At 41.9% G+C, this 18,599-nt stretch overlaps 1 protein-coding gene across 1 annotated transcript in view; it reads right to left on the bottom strand.

Annotated features, from left to right (window-relative positions):
- The window catches only part of LOC139567740 (E3 ubiquitin-protein ligase NEURL1-like), a 68,218-nt gene that overhangs the window by 35,349 nt on the left and 14,270 nt on the right, over positions 1-18,599 (bottom strand). Inside the window, exons 2-3 of the mRNA XM_071389198.1 lie at positions 11,276-11,541; positions 8,425-8,746 (exon numbers count right to left, since the gene is read on the bottom strand). Coding sequence (XP_071245299.1) covers positions 8,425-8,746; positions 11,276-11,541 — 588 coding nt within the window. The remainder of the gene's footprint in view (positions 1-8,424; positions 8,747-11,275; positions 11,542-18,599) is intronic.

Genomic DNA, 18,599 nt, shown 5'->3' with positions numbered 1-18,599 from the left:
AAGGTTCCACTGTGACCTCCTCCTCACAGCACGGCCTGGCCCCCCTGTCTTCAAACTAGCAGCTGGAACTCCTCAACCTCTTTAACCCCAGTTCTATGGACCTGTGTGTGTGTTCATACTTGTATGCCTCTGTGCCTGTACGTGCATGAACATTGCACACGTGAACGATATGTGACAGACAGCCATGAAGCACCGGAGCTTCATTTATATTTATGAAACACCCTTTTTACCCTGCTGGATGTAAAGCCTCTGAGGGGCATCAGGTTCATTATTCTGCCCCAACCCAGAAGATATTGCATTTGCCCAGTTAAAGATGCACTACGCAGAAATCGGCATTTCCGGGTTGCTAAAATTCGATTAGTTTGCCTAATTTCAGTTTATGTGACAAAACAAGCAGTCATTGTGTAGAGAATCATTGTACCATCTAAACCGCTGTGAAATATATTTTCCATAACCAGAAATATTGTATATTCAGCTGTTCGAAGCTGATGTACAAAACCAAAAGTAAAAGATGCAAAAACGAAACTTCAGAACAGGAAGCATAGAAATAGCACACATAGAACAGATCTACAGCTTCTTAGACTTGCTTTCAAAGGGAATGAAAGATCTATAACTCCCATTTCTATGTGTATTTGGTCGGGTCGCCCAAGAAGTTACATATTGTAGCTTTAAAGGCCTGAAACAGTAAATCAGTTCCTACCTACACTGTAAAAATAGAAAGTCTCAAAACAACATTATTGTGTAACAAAACCATGAAAAGTTGTGCACATAATCTGAGATCTGGTGTTTGGCGGGTGTTTGAATGTAATCCCAATGTAAGCGTTTTAATACACAGAATGTGCTTTAAAACTGAAATGAAGTACTCTGAAACATCAAAATGTTGGTGTTTTTAAGAGAGTGTTGTGAAAACACTGTTTGGTGTTTCAGTGCATGTAAAAGGCAGCATCAAAACACAAAAACGGTGTTTCTCATAAAATCAATGGTTTATAAATGCATTGTGGTTTATAGCTTAAATATTGATCGGTGATAAGAGACTATGGAGAATTATTGTTTTGTGGAATCTACATTTATTTAGACAGATCGGGGAAAAAAACAGGCAGTAAGATGGTACATTTCGTTGGAATTTGACCCGCTCAACCACACAGCCACACTGTAAGAAATTGTTCTGGGTTGAATTGAAATGATCTAGTCGTAACACACCTCGCTTAGTCACCCCTCTCCCCACCAAAGACCAGGGTTAAATTACCCGCTCCAACCCTTCAATCTGTTTCTCCCACCTATCTCTATCCCCTCTGTCCTTTCAGAACTGTCGCCATAAAGTGTCAAAATGCAAGTCGTTTCAATGATTTATTAATTGTATATGTTGTAAATGTTGTTGAAAATGTAAGTGTATTTTATGAGGATGACCAAAGAAAGAGAACATTGAGTGATTGAACTCATTGGAAGTCGTTGGTTTGAATCACCTTGCATTTCCTATCTTGTCACTTGAAGAGGATTGTGGGTAATTCAAACAATTTTGACTTTGTGATTTTTTTTCACACGACCTCGTATGCATGTTTGAAGAAAGGGAACTCTATGTTAAGCTTGTTGTGCCATGAGGTGTAATGGATCATGATGAACAGTTATCAAAACCATCAGGCGAAATGACGTTCAATGAGGACTGCACCCTTTCCCACATTCATTACTGTTAATGAAAGAGGCAAAGGTAGAATCCTCAATTCTTGCAGTTCAACCTTCAGTTGGGTCTGGTGGTTTAAACACTGTGCCTGCCAAAATTGTATGAAATGACACATTTTCAAATACATAAAACAATGTAAACATTAAGACACTAGGAAACTACACCAAAAGAGAAGGGATCTAATTCTGCACTAAACAGAACTTGAAACACCAAAATAGTGTTTAAAATATTTTCTGTGAGTGCTCCCAGTCCCTGGCAAGGTGTTGCACAATACTTGATTTAGTGGTGTTACAACACACCATGTAATGTTTCAGAACATCTCAGGATGATGTGTTTCAATACTCCAGCAAAGTGAAGGTTTTGTCTCCTTCAAGATGGTGGCACGCTCAGTGTTACAAAGCACTTCATTTTAACAGTGTAGGATCAGTTCCTACCTAGGAGGCTTTAGCAGGACGTGTCACGCCTGTCACACCTTTCCCAAATACCAGCGCCATAAAGATATGGACTTGTTTATGGCTACATATATTGCCGGGGAAGGTGAGCTTAATGGTGCCAAAAAGGAGAAGGCAGTTAAGAGAGAGGATAGATTGACAGCAAGGCAAGCAAGCACATCTCCATTTCTATGGTCGTCATTGACGGTGTGTGTGTGTGTGTGTGTGTGTGTGTGTGTGTGTGTGTGTGTGTGTGTGTGTGTGTGTGTGTGTGTGTGTGTGTGTGTGTGTGTGTGTGTGTGTGTGTCTCTCTCTCTCTCTCTCCATCCATGTGTGTTTTTGTGGAATGAAGCTGCCACCCTTAGAGTAGCTAGATTTATCTAGCCCATATTTCTGCCTGTCTGGGTTTCATTAGCTAGAGCTGGGATCTTACACTACGCTCATCATCCAACTGTAGGGGTGGAAAACACTAAATCACACTACGCCATGTGTAATAATATCCCCAAAAATGTGTCCGGAAGGCACCTCCTGCAGGGGGCCTATCACACAATACCTACCGAGGGTCTGTTCATTAGTCCCCCAATCAGAGGCTTTAAGACTATTGTTCTGTGCTGACCTCAATACAAAATGTATTTCAAATACATGTACATTTGCATCTTTGCTAAAATGCATTTAATGACTCAAAATTTACAAATATACAGTGCCTTCAGAAAGTATTCACACCCCTTGATTTTGTTCACATTTTGTTGTGTTACAAAGTAGGATTAAAATTGATTTGATTGTCTTTTTTTGTGCTTAGCTCTATTCCGTTTCTTTTTGCCATGAAAAACTCCCTAGTCCTTTCCGATGACAAGCATACCCATAACATGATGCAGCCATCACCAAGCTTGAAAAAATGAAAAGTGGTACTCAGTTATGTGTTGTGTTGGATTTGACCCCAAAATAACGCTTTGTATTCAGGACATAAAGTTTATTTCTTTGCCAAAATTTGAGCAGTTATACTTTAGTGTCTTATTGCGAACAGGATGTATGTTTTGTAATGTTTTTATTCTGTACTGGATTCCTTCTTTTCACTCTGCCAATTAGGTTAGTATTGTGGAGTAACTACAATGTTGTTGATTCATCCTACATCTTCTCCTATCACCGCCATTAAACTCTGTCATTGTTTTAAAGTCACCATTGCCCTCATGGTGAAATCCCTGAGCAGTTTCCTTCTTCTCCGGCAACTGAGCAAGTAAGGACGCCTGTTTCTTTGTAGTGACTGGGAGTATTGATACACCCTCTAAAGTGTAATTAAAGGGATATTCAATGCTGCTTTTTATTTATTTTTACCCATCTACCAGTAGGTGCACTTCTTTGCGAGGCATTGCAAATCCTCCCTGGTTTTTGTGGTTGAATCTGTGTTTGAAATTCACTGCTCGACTGAGGGACCTTACAGAGATGAGGTAGTCATTCAAAAATCATGTTAAACAATATTCTTGCACACAAATTGAGCGCATGCAACTTATTGTGTGACTTGTTAAGCAAATGTGTACTCATTAACTTATTTAGGCTTTCCATAACAAAGGGGTTGAATACTTATTGACTTTTAATTTTTAATGAATTTGTGAACATTTAGAAAAACATAATTCCACTTTGACATTATGTGGTATTGTGTGTAGTCTAGTGACAAAAAAAAGGCTTTTACACAACAAAATGTGGAAAAAGTCTAGAGCTTGCTAAAATGCATGTAATGACTGACAATATTCCAGAAATGAATGGCTATGACAGCTAGGCTACAGGGTGGCCAAAGTGTTTAATCATTTGGCTTCCTAGGTTACTCTTTACATATTGATCACTGCAGATCATTTGTTTGGCCACCAAGCCAAAACTTTGGCAGTAGCTAGGTTTCCATCAAATTTTCCCACCAGAGATGTGATTCCATCAAACTGACTTGTTGCGGATAAAAGGCTGTGTGTGATGACGTAGTGCACATAAAAATAACTTTTGTCATTCAATTCCAACGTATCAAATAAAAAATACAGGTTAAATGGGTTTCCATCGCCTTTTCAACTCTACTGATGGTTTTGTCACAAAAACAGCTGCGTTATATAGAAAATGTGCCCACTCTGGTCTTGGCACATGTGCTCTAGCCAACAGCTTGCAGATACAGTACAGGTAGGTTACATGATGAGATCATTATGGATAAAGAGCGATATTATTTATATTTGTCAAAGGGCAGCCAAGCATCGATCATCATGTCACCAGAATAAGACCCTGGATATTTATTGGAAAGGAGCATCAAGCTCATCACCGTGCACTTTCACCCCCCTGTGAAGTTCATCATAACTTATCTCATCCGGAGACTAATAAACTGCATCATTTCCCAAGTCATAGTGGGAGGACCACACAACATATCATCGCGTGACTCCAAGTTTACTTCTATATGATGGTTAATAATATAAATATTTGTGCATTAAGTCGTTTCCACCGCCATTTCTCGCATAATTAACTTTACAGACACAAAAAGACCCCACCATGCCGAACGAACAATTTATCTTTCTGCATTTATAAAATTAAACCAGCATTTCATGTTTCCATCAGCCCGGTTGTGACTTGTTTCATGCATCAGGTATTTCATCCGCATGAAATGGTTGGATGGAAGCGTGGATAGTGACAGCATTTAAACTGTGATGGTGAGTAAAATTCAATATTGGCGCATCCTTTCTACTTAACACATCAAAGGGAAGCAAAAGGCACTCATTTCGTGGAACGACCCAGTACACGTTCATTTTATGACATTTTTTAATTGAACCTTTATTTAACTAGGCAAGTCAGTTAAGAACAAATTCTTATTTACAATGACGGCCTAACGAAAGGCAAAAGGACTCCTGTGGGGACGGCGGCTGGGATTAAAAATAAAAATATAGGACAAAACACACATCATGACAAGAGAGACACCACAACACTACATAAAAAGAGACCTAAGAAAACAACATAGCAAGGCAGCAACACATGAATACACAGCATGGTAGAACCACAACACGACAACAACATGGTAGCAACACAACAAGGTAGCATCACAAAACATGGTACAAACACTATTGGGCACAGACAACAGCACAAAGGGCAAGAAGGTAGAGACAACAATACATCACGTGAAGCAGCCACAACTGTCAGTAAGAGTGTCCATGATTGAGTCTTTGAATGAAGATATGGAGACAAAACGGTCCAGTTCGAGTGTTTTTTGCAGCTCGTTCCAGTCGCTGGCTGCAGCGAATTGAAAAGAGGAGCGACACAGGGATGTGTGTGCTTTGGGGACCTTTAACAGAATGTGACAGGCAGAACGGGTGTTGTATGTTAAGTTCAATGCTCTCGTCAACTTTGCTTGTTTATTTGTCATATGCACATGAAAGACATGGAGTCACTACATGACTGATAATGTATCACGTTTGAAGTCATTTACATTTTAGTGCTGGTGGTATGTAGTTGAGGCAGTTAAGAAGAGATAGACAAAGAATGTAGACAGAGAAGACAGTTAAGAAGAGATAGTTAAGAAGAGATAGAGAGAGAAGATAGTTAAGAAGAGATAGTTAAGAAGAGATAGACAGAGAATATGCTCATCACCCAACTGGAGGTGTGGAAAGCACTACATCACACTAAGCCATGTGAAATAACCCCTAAAATGTGTCTGGAAGGCATCTCTTGCAGGGGGCCTATCACACAATACCTACAGAGGGACCTATCATGCGTCACCCAATCGGAGGCCTCGAAGTTGTTGCTGGGTGCAACCGGGGTCATCCTGTCATCCTAACCTTCTGTGCTGACCTCAACACAACCCTTGGGACTTTAACCGATGTTATCGAAGGACAAAATACACTTGTTTTTAGAAGTAGGCATGTGTATTCACTTTGGTGCTAAGATGGTAAATAACGGTTTCTGTATGTTTGTGAGAGTGTGTGTGTGTGTGTGTGTGTGTGTGTGTGTGTGTGTGTGTGTGTGTGTGTGTGTGTGTGTGTGTGTGTGTGTGTGTGTGTGTGTGTGTGTGTGTGTGTGTGTGTGAGACAGTGTGTAATTATGGGTTTTAAAATAGCTAATGTCTTGCAACAGAGTTTTGTTCCCCAGTGATTATTAAGGATCGTTTACATTTATTTAATAAATCTTTCGGAGTTGGCATTTGATTAAACAGAACTGAGACCGTTTAAAACTTATTCTAGGTATTGTTTGTAACCGTAGTCTGTGAGAACACCAGGATGACTAACAGATGCCTCAGGTACTTCTCTATCTGTGCCATTCCCAATAAGCAGAAACCTGTGATCAGTTAAACATTTCCTTAACCTCACCGTAACCACTATCGGGTAAAGCTAAATCTGACCTTAGATGATTACCTAGGGGAGATGTTAGACTTCACAGTAGCAGCTAAACAGACGTGTCCTGATGCATGTACAGCGCAGTGGAGCCATTAAGTTAAATGAATAGAATATGTAACATCATGCGTGTCGGCAGGCTTGGGGAAAAAAGTGATTTGGTCTGACAGATACCACCTCTGATAGGGAATATGAAGTGAAGGCAGCCTGGAGGTTTGTGTGTGGTAGGTGGAAACAAATATAAGCCCCATGTTCATTCCTGTTACATGTGAAATTTCACAAAACCATAATTAGGCGACCATAGAATGTTCCATGTAAATCAGTAAGAGATTACTGTACCTAAATAAAGATGTATAGGCCTACAGAACTAAAAAGAAAAAAAATAACTGGACTGCTGCATGTCTATGTATACAGAGAGATAAGAGGATGCTGGTTTTATTGTAAACATGATGTATATATTTTGGATGTAGGTGGAAAGCCAAAGCAGGAAAATAAAATCTTTCCCAAAGTCAAAAAAAACATCTAGGGAAGAAAATTGTAGACCTATTACAGTTCAGATGTAAGCGACCAGTATGTTGAGGGCAGACGTTAGTCAGAAGGCCCCCTGAGGACCTATAGGAGCTCTGCACCCTAGGCTGCCCTGGCTATAGCCTGACTGTAAATGGCTGTGTGTTGATTTAACTAGGGCTGAAGAGAGCGATTGTAACAGCGCTCCCGAGCAGCATACGGTTTACCAAGACGCCAGGGATCTCCCCAAGTGACTTATAGAAGAGAGTTCAAACTGTCCAAGCATTGTAGGAAATATACTTTTAGCCAAAGGAACACACATGATTCTTGACATTTTAATCTTTTTTGTTTGTTTTGTTAACCTTTTTTTCTCTGCCCCCCCGATGCTATTCTTGCTTTCTGGATGTCACGGTAATGCGAGACGACAATGTGAACTTTGGGCCAACGAATTCCGGCCGCGTTGTCTGACGTTGCTACTCTCAGGAGTCCATGCTAGTCTGTTGAGGAATACAGCTAGGTTTCTATCGCTACTTGTCATCGCTGCCTCCCGTCAAGACTAGGAGTGCGGGGGGGCTGGGGGGGGACTTCAGATAAAACGACTCCCACATCACACGGTGAACACAAAACATCCCACCCCTCTGCTACCCGAGACAGGAGATACCGCTGTACTCCTGTCAATTGGCACGGCTCGCAATTAGGATCAAATGGGCTATCTATGGAACATGTGACCAACCCCCTTGTCTATTTTTAACACAAGGGGGATGACAACATTGACACATTGAATCCCTAGAGAACAGAAACATGCACAGTATGCCATAGGCCCTGGGTACATCAAAGCCTTAGCTAACACTAGGTTATCGCATGCTATGTCTATCGCTATGGTATGTATGCTAAGCCTTGGATAACGCTAGGCTATCGTATGCTATGTCTATCTCTATGGTATGTATGCTAAGCCTTGGCTAACGTTAGGCTATCGTATGCTAAGTCTATCTCTATGGTATGTATGTTAAGCTGCATTGCATGCCTCGATAATGCACAGCAGGGCAGTTATTTTGCAGCCCATGTGCTATAGTGGTGCAAACATACTAGGGCCAAATGTTAGTCATATATAGGTAGCATTTGTAAAGAGCTTGTCATCAGATCTTAGAGTGGTTCACATTAGGTTAGAATAACTATCACTAACCTCATCCACCATAAGAAAATATATCTAATTCCCAGTCAGTTGACACTATGTTTACAGACGGTAAACATGTTACAATACCTAATATGACTTTGGAGTGGACAAAATGCACCATTACATTCTGTATGACCATGGTGCTCACGGTAAAGTCATCCTCGAAAGGCATGGGTGGTCACCAAATCACCTAATTCTCTCATTGTCCATCACCTTACCAAGAAGCTAGAAGTGAGGAATGGTATGGAGATGTATGTGTAGGTGTGCATGCATGCCTTCTTAACATACCTAGCAGTTGCACTCCACGGGTCAACCCATAGACATCTATCAGTGCCCACAGCGGTTCTCCTGTTCTCACCCCACTGAAGAACAACATCGGGTTGGACTCATTGATTCTATAGAAGACCCGGCCCTTCTTGTCCACCCAGAAGGCGATGACGTTCCCTTCGTTGGCGAACTCCTCAGGTAATGCCTTGGCCCAGAAGCCACTCTGGGAGACCAGGTCAGGACAGGCATACTTGGGCAGGCTGTCTGGGTTGATACGGGACGGGTCTTTAGCCGTGAAGCCCAGACGGAGAGCTCCGCTCCAGCAACACTGCTTCTTAGTGATCTGTGGGAGGAGGACAGACTATGATAGGTCGGTGGTGTTACAGCAGTTTGTAGTAGCATAAGAGTGTACGGTCTAGGATTGTACTTTATGAGGAAGTCTAAATGTTGCCTTGAAGTTTGAAGATTCCCTTTGTGTATTGTTTGTGAATGAGATTCCATTTTGTGACCTAGGCCTATACAATGGTGTCAGGTTGCAAAAGAAAGCAAGTCATGGGCCAATTTGGTTGGTTGTATAACTGTACCATGGTTTCCGTTAGTAAAATATGGTGGCAGACCTTTGACAGGCAGCATTTTAATTTAGCGGACATTTAAGACATTTACCGGACCCATATGCATTGGGTGCGTGACCTGATTAGGGCGTCCCCCCACAGCGACAGAAATCCCATTTAGATTATGGTAATTCATCTCAACAGACCATGACACTCTAGGATGCAACGGCGTGCGTCCTTCTTACAGAATTCCGATGCGCAATTTGAAAATAATTGCCACATTTACTTTTCCTCAGCTAACAACAGGAGTAATGAACAGCAAAATCACTAGCCTATGTCAATCTGCTATCCCCCATAGTTAAAAAGTGTACCTATGCTGTTGGACAGCTTGTCGTTCTGTGTGAAAGAAATAGGCCATTCCAAACAAAATCTGGGACAGTTGTGGGACAATAGATCCCAAATTCATACAACTAGAAGACCGAGGCTACATCCCCAAAAATGTAAAAAGAAATGAGGCTCATGCAACTGATCAGAATATTTTGCTTAAAATGTTGATACAATATTTAGTCTTCACGTTATAAGCGCAGCAATCCGCACAAGGCAGTAGGATACGTGCAAATGTTCATTTCATAATGCTATTAGCAGGAATACACAGTTGTCAAAAGCACACCACACATGTGAGCGGTTTCATGAGACAGAGAAAAGATATCCATGCGAAATTTTGAAGGGAGATAAAGATGCAACATCTAGCATGGGTTGTTAATATGTCTAGGATTGTGCATTTGGCTCCTGGACAATGAAATAAAATTGATTTGAAAACCAATACAACATGAGAGAAATAGGCTACTGGTTTCACTGGCATATGGAAGTCTTTATAAAATAATTGCCTGTAGTTTGGTTGGATTTTGGCTAGGCTACTTCGAAGCCAGGTAAGACATGCCTCATAATATGTACTGTAGTAAAACGTTCAGGTTTCAAACAGTTAAGTATATGTTTTCAAAATTCATACTGCCTTCCGCTCATTGCAAAGTGGTGTGTGACACACTATTGCCTGCCTAGTTGCCTATGCACTTGAATGGCGAAAGGGAAGCACAAATCAATTACCAGCTGAGAAATAAAAATAGTAGCTTATTTTAATCGTGGCCATCAAAACTGTTTTTAACAGGCGATTGCGTTTAGAATTGTTGCACAATGATTGGGCTTCTAAAAGCACGTTTCACTCCAGCACCAACGAACTAGCTGTTTGATGAGCTGAAGCAGCAGCTCACACGCTACAGCGACTGGTATTTCAATCAATGAATAGGCAAAAATTCCCCCGGACATTTGGCCGGAGCCAAAAATGTTTTAACAGCTTTTCTTTCTATTTCTATAGGCACAAGCACTGTTCATGACACAAACTGTTCCCACCCCTCGGAGAGACAATATTGCAGGTTTAAAACTTATTTCCTGCAGTTCTACACATTTTGTCATGTGGTGAGGAGAGAATTGATCAATTTTAAAGATCATTTTCTTGCAATTCTATTAAAAAAAGGGTTTAGGAACCACTGCTTTAGAGCACTTGGCTGAATGAACTGTTGTGCTTGCTGCTATTCACTCATCACTGTTTTACCAACACCCAGTAAAGCCACATCCACTTTCCCTGGTGCCATAAGCAGTATTTACCCAGTGCTTTGACTGTGTTGACATGCTGGCTTGTTAGATGGAAACCTGCTAAGCCTATTTGGGGAGACACAGGATCAGGAGGGGGAAGCAGCAGTAGACTGAATTAAGGATTTACCTGGACAAGCTCATAAGCTAGATGTGATGTGTGTGTGTGTGTGTGTGTGTGTGTGTGTGTGTGTGTGTGTGTGTGTGTGTGTGTGTGTGTGTGTGTGTGTGTGTGTGTGTGTGTGTGTGTGTGTGTGTGTGTGTGTGTGTGTGTGTGTGTGTGTGTGTGTTCGCATCACCATCCTGACTTGGTGTGTTTACATTATATATACCGTGCATACATCAGATACTGTACACATCAAAGCTAGTCTCACCTATTGTACAGATCCGTGTTAGTATCTCTCTCCATATCTTGCGTCATCTTTTGAGCCTTTGGTGTCAGCATCCCACCATGTACAGAACAACTTACAAAGTTCCCTACAACTGGTTGTTCTGGTGCCTCTCTGGCAGTTCAACATGTTGATTGGGGACCTTGCTGAGGAATGGGCTTTTTCTTCTTGAAAATGTTAATAAAATAAACAAATAAAATCAATCTACCATTGTTAGAATACTTTAAAATACTGTAAATAAACCTTCTTGGGTGTGGTGTTGTGTCCATCTAAATCTCTACATACCTTGATCCGGACCTGCTCGTACAACGCTACGGGTCTGTTGCTGAAGGTGATGGCGTTACAGAAGCTGGCCTGCCTCTTGACGGTCCTCTGGGCCAGGTCCATGGCGATCTGGGAGCCCTTGGTGTTCGGGTGGAAGAGCAAGGGACTTATGGCCAGGCCTCTCCTCTGGCCCCCGCCCACAACGCCACACTGCTGGATGGGCAGGCAGCGCTTGGGCTTGTGGTGGCATCGGTGGGTGGTGGAGGGGAACGGACCGCCCAGAGAGTCTGATGGATAGACAGAGGGGTGTCGTCAGAATGACATTCAAACCCTTCTAATCCTTTACACAGTATGTTTTTGTGTTCTATGTTGTTATGCGTCTTGTATGTACAGTATGTTTTTCCCCCACGAAGTTCCCTCCCAGAAAATACAAGTTATTTGAATGTAATTGAATATTAATACACTCATTAGAACAGGTGTAGTTCTTGTTCAGCTTTAGCTGAAGTTGGATGATTGTCACATATTAGGATGTGTAAATTGCCCCACGATGCTGATCTCAGCACAATGTCATGTTTTCCCACGTTTATGGCAAAGGTTATGATTTAGGGAGGCTAAAGCTGATCCTAGATCTGTGCCTATGGGGACCTTCTATGGATTTCTAGGCCTATTCCTATCAGATAACTAGTTCACCTCTTACTACAATCGGACTTATTTGATTCACATAAACAGCAGTTGCTCAGTAATCATGTTGGTCCTCCAGCGAAAACCAATTCCAAGTCCATGCTGTTGTTTAACGTTTTACAATGTTTGAGTAGGAAATTACATTTTCCTCCCTGTTCATTGCTTTGTGCCTGACCTTATGACCTTAGGACTGGCAAATAAAGTTAGTGGTTGATGTGCACCATCGCTGACCCAACATTATCATCCTTTTGTGAGTATTGATGCCAAGGCTGAGTCAGTGACTACGTGGCATTTTCTGTTAGGATTAAGCATCATTACTGTACAGTGTAGAATATAATACAATACTATTATATTATTAATGTTTATAGTATAAACCACGTGTAAATGTACTTTGAGTTTAATTGAATATTATTTATTGATATAAGGAGGGAGTGTCTAATAACCTCATATTGTGTCGGGAAAATGCGTACAGTTCATCATATGACTCATATAAACAAGTACAGGGAAGTACAAACGGACAGGAAACTACAAACTACATGATTAAAATCTAGTAATGGAATCCAAATAGATATTCTAGCACACCATTAGAAACTGCAATACTAGCTCCAGTATGGTACAATATATCATATGACTCTTATAAACGAACTCAGGGACGCACAAACTACATGATTTGATTACTATCTAGAAATATAATGTAGATAGAGAACCTAGTGCATCAGGAACAAACCATAGGATTTCACTTCTATCTAGTACAGCTACAGCTGTTATAACACATCAGTAGGATCTGCAATGGAAAGCTTCAGGATTATCATGACTATTAGGAATTACATCTAGATAGAGAATGTAGTCCATTAGCGCCTCACTAGGACCATCTGCATAGGAAAGCTTCCATATACTGATAATGAACAAGATGCAGAGTGAATGAATGTGTTTACCAATGACTCAGGGAGCAGGTGGAGGTTCTACAAATCTGTCCCCAGTCACCTACTACACTGCAGCAGCCAGACATGCTCTCAAAGACACACATCTCATTTCAATTTCATGCCTCCTTCCACTGTTCTGGCTATAATGTGAGGTCTACACTGAGTGTACAAAATATTAGGAACACCTTCCTACTATTGAGCTGCAACCCTCTTGCCCTGCTGGCCCATGTTGACTCCAATGCTTCCCACAGTTGTGTCAAATTGGCTGGATGTCCTTTGACCATTCTTGATACACACGGAAAACTGTTGAGTGTGAAAAACCCAGCAGTGTTGCAGTTCTTGACACACTCAAACCGGTGCGCCTGGCACCTACTACCACATCCCGTTCAAAAGCACTTAAATATTTTGTCTTGCCCATTCACTTTCTGAATGGCACACATACACAATTCATGTCTCAATTGTCTCAAGACATAAAAATCCTTCTTTAACCTGTCTCTTCCCCTTCATCTACACTGATTGAAGTGGATTTCGCACTACAGAGGGTAGTACGAACGGCCCAGTTCATCACTGGGGCCAAGCTTCCTGCCATCCAGGACCACTATACCAGACGGTGTCAGAGGAAGGCCCTAAAAAAGAATCCAGCCACCCTAGTCATAGACTGTTCTCTCTGCTACCACACGGCAAGTGGTACCGGAGCACCAAGTCTAGGTCCAAGAGGCTTCTAAACAGCTTCTACCCCCAAGCCATAAGATTCCTGAACATCTAGTCAAATGCCTCCCAGACTATTTGCAGTGCCCTCCCCCCCCCCCCCCCCCAACCTCTCACCCCCTCTTTACACCACTGCTACTCTCTGTTGTCATCTATGCATAGTCACTTTAATAGCTCTACCTTCATGTACATACTACCTCAGCTAACCGGTGTCCCCGCACATTGATTCTGTATCGGTACCTCCCTGTATATAGTCTCGCTATTGTTACTTTACTGCTGCTCTTTAATTACTTGTTACTTTTATCTCTTATTCTTATCCATATTTTTTTGAAAGTGCATTTTTGGTTAAGGGCTCGTAAGTAAGCATTTCACTGTAAGGTCTACACTTGATGTATTCGGCGCATGTGACGAATAAAATTGTATTGGATTTAACAAGTGAGATCAATAAGGGATCATAGCTTTCACCTGGATTCACCTGGTCAGTCTATGCCATGGAAAGAGCTGGTGTTCCTAATGTTTTGTAGACACAGTGTATATAATGTCATGTGACTGTGATATTAGCCTGTTGTGCCCTTTCAATTAGCTAACTGTGTTTTGGTTCTATTCTATATTCAAATCAGGGCCTCTTGGTTGTCCTCACCAAATTGTACAAATCCCAATAACCCAGCGCTTCTACTTTTTACCATTGATAACCTCAACAAAGGCTGCAACAGCAACTGAGGTTCTGGGAATCACTGATAAGGCCTGTATACAGCATTCTACATAACAGCTAGCCTACGTCCCAAATGGCACCCTATTCCCTACACCATGCACTACTTTCAACCAAAGCCCTATAGGGCACTGTCAAAATGAGTGCACTAAAAAGGGAATAGGGTGCCATTTGGGAGGAAGACACTACTTTATCAATAGATACACACTCCCAGTGTTTAGCCTATACAATCACTTACTCACTCAGGCCCCATAATCAAGCATCATGTCCTTTTGTCTTTAGCGTAGGGGCAAAGGGAGAGCATTCATTGAATGGGGCGCACATGCTCGCAGCAGATTGGACAGTGTGTGTGTGTGTGTACAGTGTGTGTGTGTGTCAGGCCAGATTGAACTGAATGCATTAGCGACAACTAGCAAAAGGAGAGCCGCAGCTGTTGGTTGAGGGAAACAGGGGTTAAGTGTGAATTCACGTTCCTTAGCAACCCTCAGTCCCTGCGTCAAAGGCTAGATTTGCGGGAATGACTCAGGCTTGATACGGACAGATGCTATTTGTTTGCTAGCAGACAACACATGAATGATATTTGCATTTTAGTGCTATGGTTCATCAGGACAGCTTTGTAGGCTACAGTAGGATCACTAATATTTCCAAACTCATCTTGGCCTATCTGACTGAAAGTCATTTTTCCATGAAGGATTGCTCTGTTTTATGCTTATTGACAGGCTGTCTGTAAATGCTTTGGAGCTATACCTACAGGTATAGGATATTAATTTGACCAGTTTCTAATGCAGGTTGACGTTTCTTGTCATGAGTCTTGTCCTGGAGGCAGAACTGAGCGATTTCCCTTTAAATAGCCCAGCGGTTAGCTTTTTGGTCTTACTTTAAAGTGGCACTCCAGTCTCCTTTTCACCTCATTCAACACCTGATTTACATAACAAAAGGCACATCTCAATAGGTGGTCAAGGTATGTCATGACGTAGCACAAGTGGGGGGTGGGCCTTTCCTCTTTTGTTCTCTATTGCTCCTCTTCTGTTCCTCAAGCAAGGGAGGGGCGATGACATCACAGATTTCCATCAGACCAACACCTAGACTGCGCTACTCCTTGAAGTTTGCAGTTGTGTTTAAAAAACACTTGTTTGCGCAGAAATAATTTTTTTTACCCTCTACTGTCTGTACTTTATTGTATTTATACTGGGGATATTGCTTTTCAACGGTAAAAGTTCAAACGTCGCTGAAGGCCATTTTTAAGGTTAGGGTTAGGCATTAGGGCCAGTTTGAATGATGAGCGATGTTTGAACTTTTACTGTTGAAAAGCAATATCCCAAGTAGAAATACAGTAGCAGTGTGGTTTTATGACTTTATAGCTGTGCCAGCTAGTGACCACTCCGCAGAGCTGCCTCCAGAAGAATATTCATGATGAAAAATGCTAACCTGCGCTTCGCACCGCTAGAAAATAGTCCTAGCATTACCAGACAAAGATATGGAAAAAAGGGGTATGGGGATAAGACTGTATGACCTTATCACTCTCTAGCTGGATTTGTAATGTGCCTGGGGATCTTGGAGTGCCTCAATACAGATGTAGTATCTTAATTTGAGCCAGTTTGCTAGAGCAGTAAAATAATCCTGCAGCAACAGGAAATGTGAATTATTATGTGGATTATAATTAATGGATATTTTCTTTGTAGGGGTTGATGCATTTTATATTACGGCAAATCAAGTTAGAAATGTATTGGTGGAAATTACAAACTTTAGAAGCCTTTTTAAACCTTGAATACACTACAAGTTTGCATTTCCTGCAGTACAGGAAAATTATCATTAACAAAAGAGTGATGAAATTAAGATCCTAAGTCTGTACCATCGGAGGGATGTTATTCAGAAGGACCAACCTTCCCAGAGAATTCCCCTTCTAATTCTCCATAAGTGGGCTCCCGAGTGGAGCAGCGGTCTAAGGCACTGCATCTCAGTGCTAGAGACGTCACTACAGACCCCGTTTTGATCCCGGGCTGTATCACAACCGGCCGTGATCAGGAGTTCCATCTTAACTGACTTGTCTAGTTAAATAAATAAAAGATTCCCAATGCCTACAATTTGACCTCAAGTAACATCTGTGGAAGGATGTAAGCATATTGGGTGATGAAGCCAATGATTACGAAGCACCAAGTCAGGTCATGTGTAACAGGTCCTTCCACCTCATACATACTGTTGATCGGATTTCACATGCCTAATTTGTGCTCTCGCTGCCATTGGTTACACTCTTAGAAAACAAGGTGCTATCTAGAACCTAAAAGGTTTCTTCGGCTGTCCCCATAGGAGAACACTTTGAAGAACCCGTTTTGGTTCCAGGTAGAACCTTATTGGGTTCAATGTAGAACCCTTTCCCCAGACGGTTCTACATGGAACCCGAAAGAGTTCTACCAAAAAGGGTTCTCCTATAGGGACAGCCAAAGAACCCTTTTGGAACCCTTTCTTTCTGAGAGTGTATATTTAGAGTTGAGGGTACAATTCCTACAGTATAATAGTGAGATGAAAAAGCCCAATTATGGTAATTGTTTCGGTGATGTTCTGTGTGAGCACATAGTTCACACATGGAGCCACTCTCCTATTCAAGCTCTGCATTGAAACATTGTTTATAATGATGAATACCTCAATTTGATTCCATTAGCCAAAGATGATTAATTAGCTGTTAGCGAGCTATTTACGAAGGCGAAAAGCGAGCTAGGAGCCTAAGTTAAGTGTCCAGTTTGATTGATTTCTTTCTGTACACAAGAGAGGTAACTATATGAATCAGGTAGAGTGGAATGCAAGACACAAGGGGTATTTCAATTTTTAAAAAGTTATTTGTCACATGCTTCGTAAACTAACAGTGAAATGCTTACTTACGGGCCCTTCCCAACAATGCAGAGGAAGAAAATAGAGAAATAATAGAAAGTAATAAGACGTAATAACAAATACACAGTGAGTAATGGCAACTTGGCAATATATACGGGGTACCAGTACTGAGTCAATGTGCAGGGATACGAGGTAATTGAGGTAGATACTGTGTGTATATATACAGTGCATTTGGAAAGTATCCAGACCCCTTGACTTTTCCACATTTTGTTACGTTACAGCCTTGTTCTAAAATGTATTAAATCGTTTTTTCCCCCTCATCAATCTACACACAATAACCCATAATGATAAAGTAAAAACAGGTTTTTAGACATTGTTACAAATGTATTAAAAATAAAACATTGAAATATTACATTGACATAAGTATGCAGACCATTTGGAAGCGATTAGAGCCTTGAGTCTTCTTGGGTATGACGCTACAAGCATGGCACACCTATATTTGGGGAGTTTCTCCCATTCTTATCTGCAAATCCTATCAAGCTCTGTCAGGTTGGACGGGGAGCGTCGCTGCAGAGCTATTTCCAGGTCTCCCCAGAGATGTTCGATCGGGTTCAAGTCCAGGCTCTGGCTGGACCACTCAAGGACATTCAGAGACTTGACCTGAAGCAACTCCCGTGTTGTCTTGGCTGTGTGCTTAGGGTTGTTGTCCTGTTGGAAGGTGAACCTTCACCCCTGTCTGAGGGTCTGAGCGCTCTGGAGCAGGTTTTAATCAAAGATCTCTCTGTACTTGGCTCCGTTCATCTTTCCCTCGATCCTGACTAGTCTCCCAGTCCCTGCCGCTGAAAGACATCCCCACAGCATGATGCTGCCACTACCAGGCTTCACCGTAGGGATAGTGCCAGGTTATCCTCCAGATATGACGCTTGGCATTCAGGCAAAAGAGTTCAGTCTTGGTTTCATCAGATTAGAGAATCTTGTTTCTCATGGCCTGAGAGTCCTTTAGGGGCCTTTTGGCAAACTCCAAGCAGGCTGTCATGCCTTTTACTGAGGAGTGGCTTCCGTCTGGCCACTCTACCATAAATTGGTGGAGTGCTGCAGAGATGGTTGTCCTTCTGGAAGGTTCTCCCATCTCCACAGAGGAACTCTTGAGCTCGGTCAGAGTGAACATCGGGTTCTTGGTCACCTCCCTGACCAAGGCCCTTCTCCCCCAATTGCCCAGTTTGGCCGGCGACCAGCTCTAGGAAGAGTCTTGCTGGTTACAAACTTCTTCCATTTAAGAATGATGGAGGCCACTCTTTTCTTGGGGACCTTCAATGCTGCAGAAATGTTTTGGTACCCTTCCCCAGATCTGTGCCTTGACACAATCCTGTCTCGGAGCTCTACGGACAATTCCTTCGACCTCATGACTTGGTTTTTGCTCTGACATGCACTGTCAAATGTGGGACCTTATATAGACAGGTGTGTGCCTTTCCAAATCATGTCCAATCAATTAAATTTA

The sequence above is a fragment of the Salvelinus alpinus genome, chromosome 2, assembly GCF_045679555.1.
Source record: "Salvelinus alpinus chromosome 2, SLU_Salpinus.1, whole genome shotgun sequence".
Classification (NCBI taxonomy): domain Eukaryota; kingdom Metazoa; phylum Chordata; class Actinopteri; order Salmoniformes; family Salmonidae; genus Salvelinus; species Salvelinus alpinus.
Note: the sequence above shows the minus strand (reverse complement) of the source record. Positions and strands in the feature narration are given on the sequence as shown.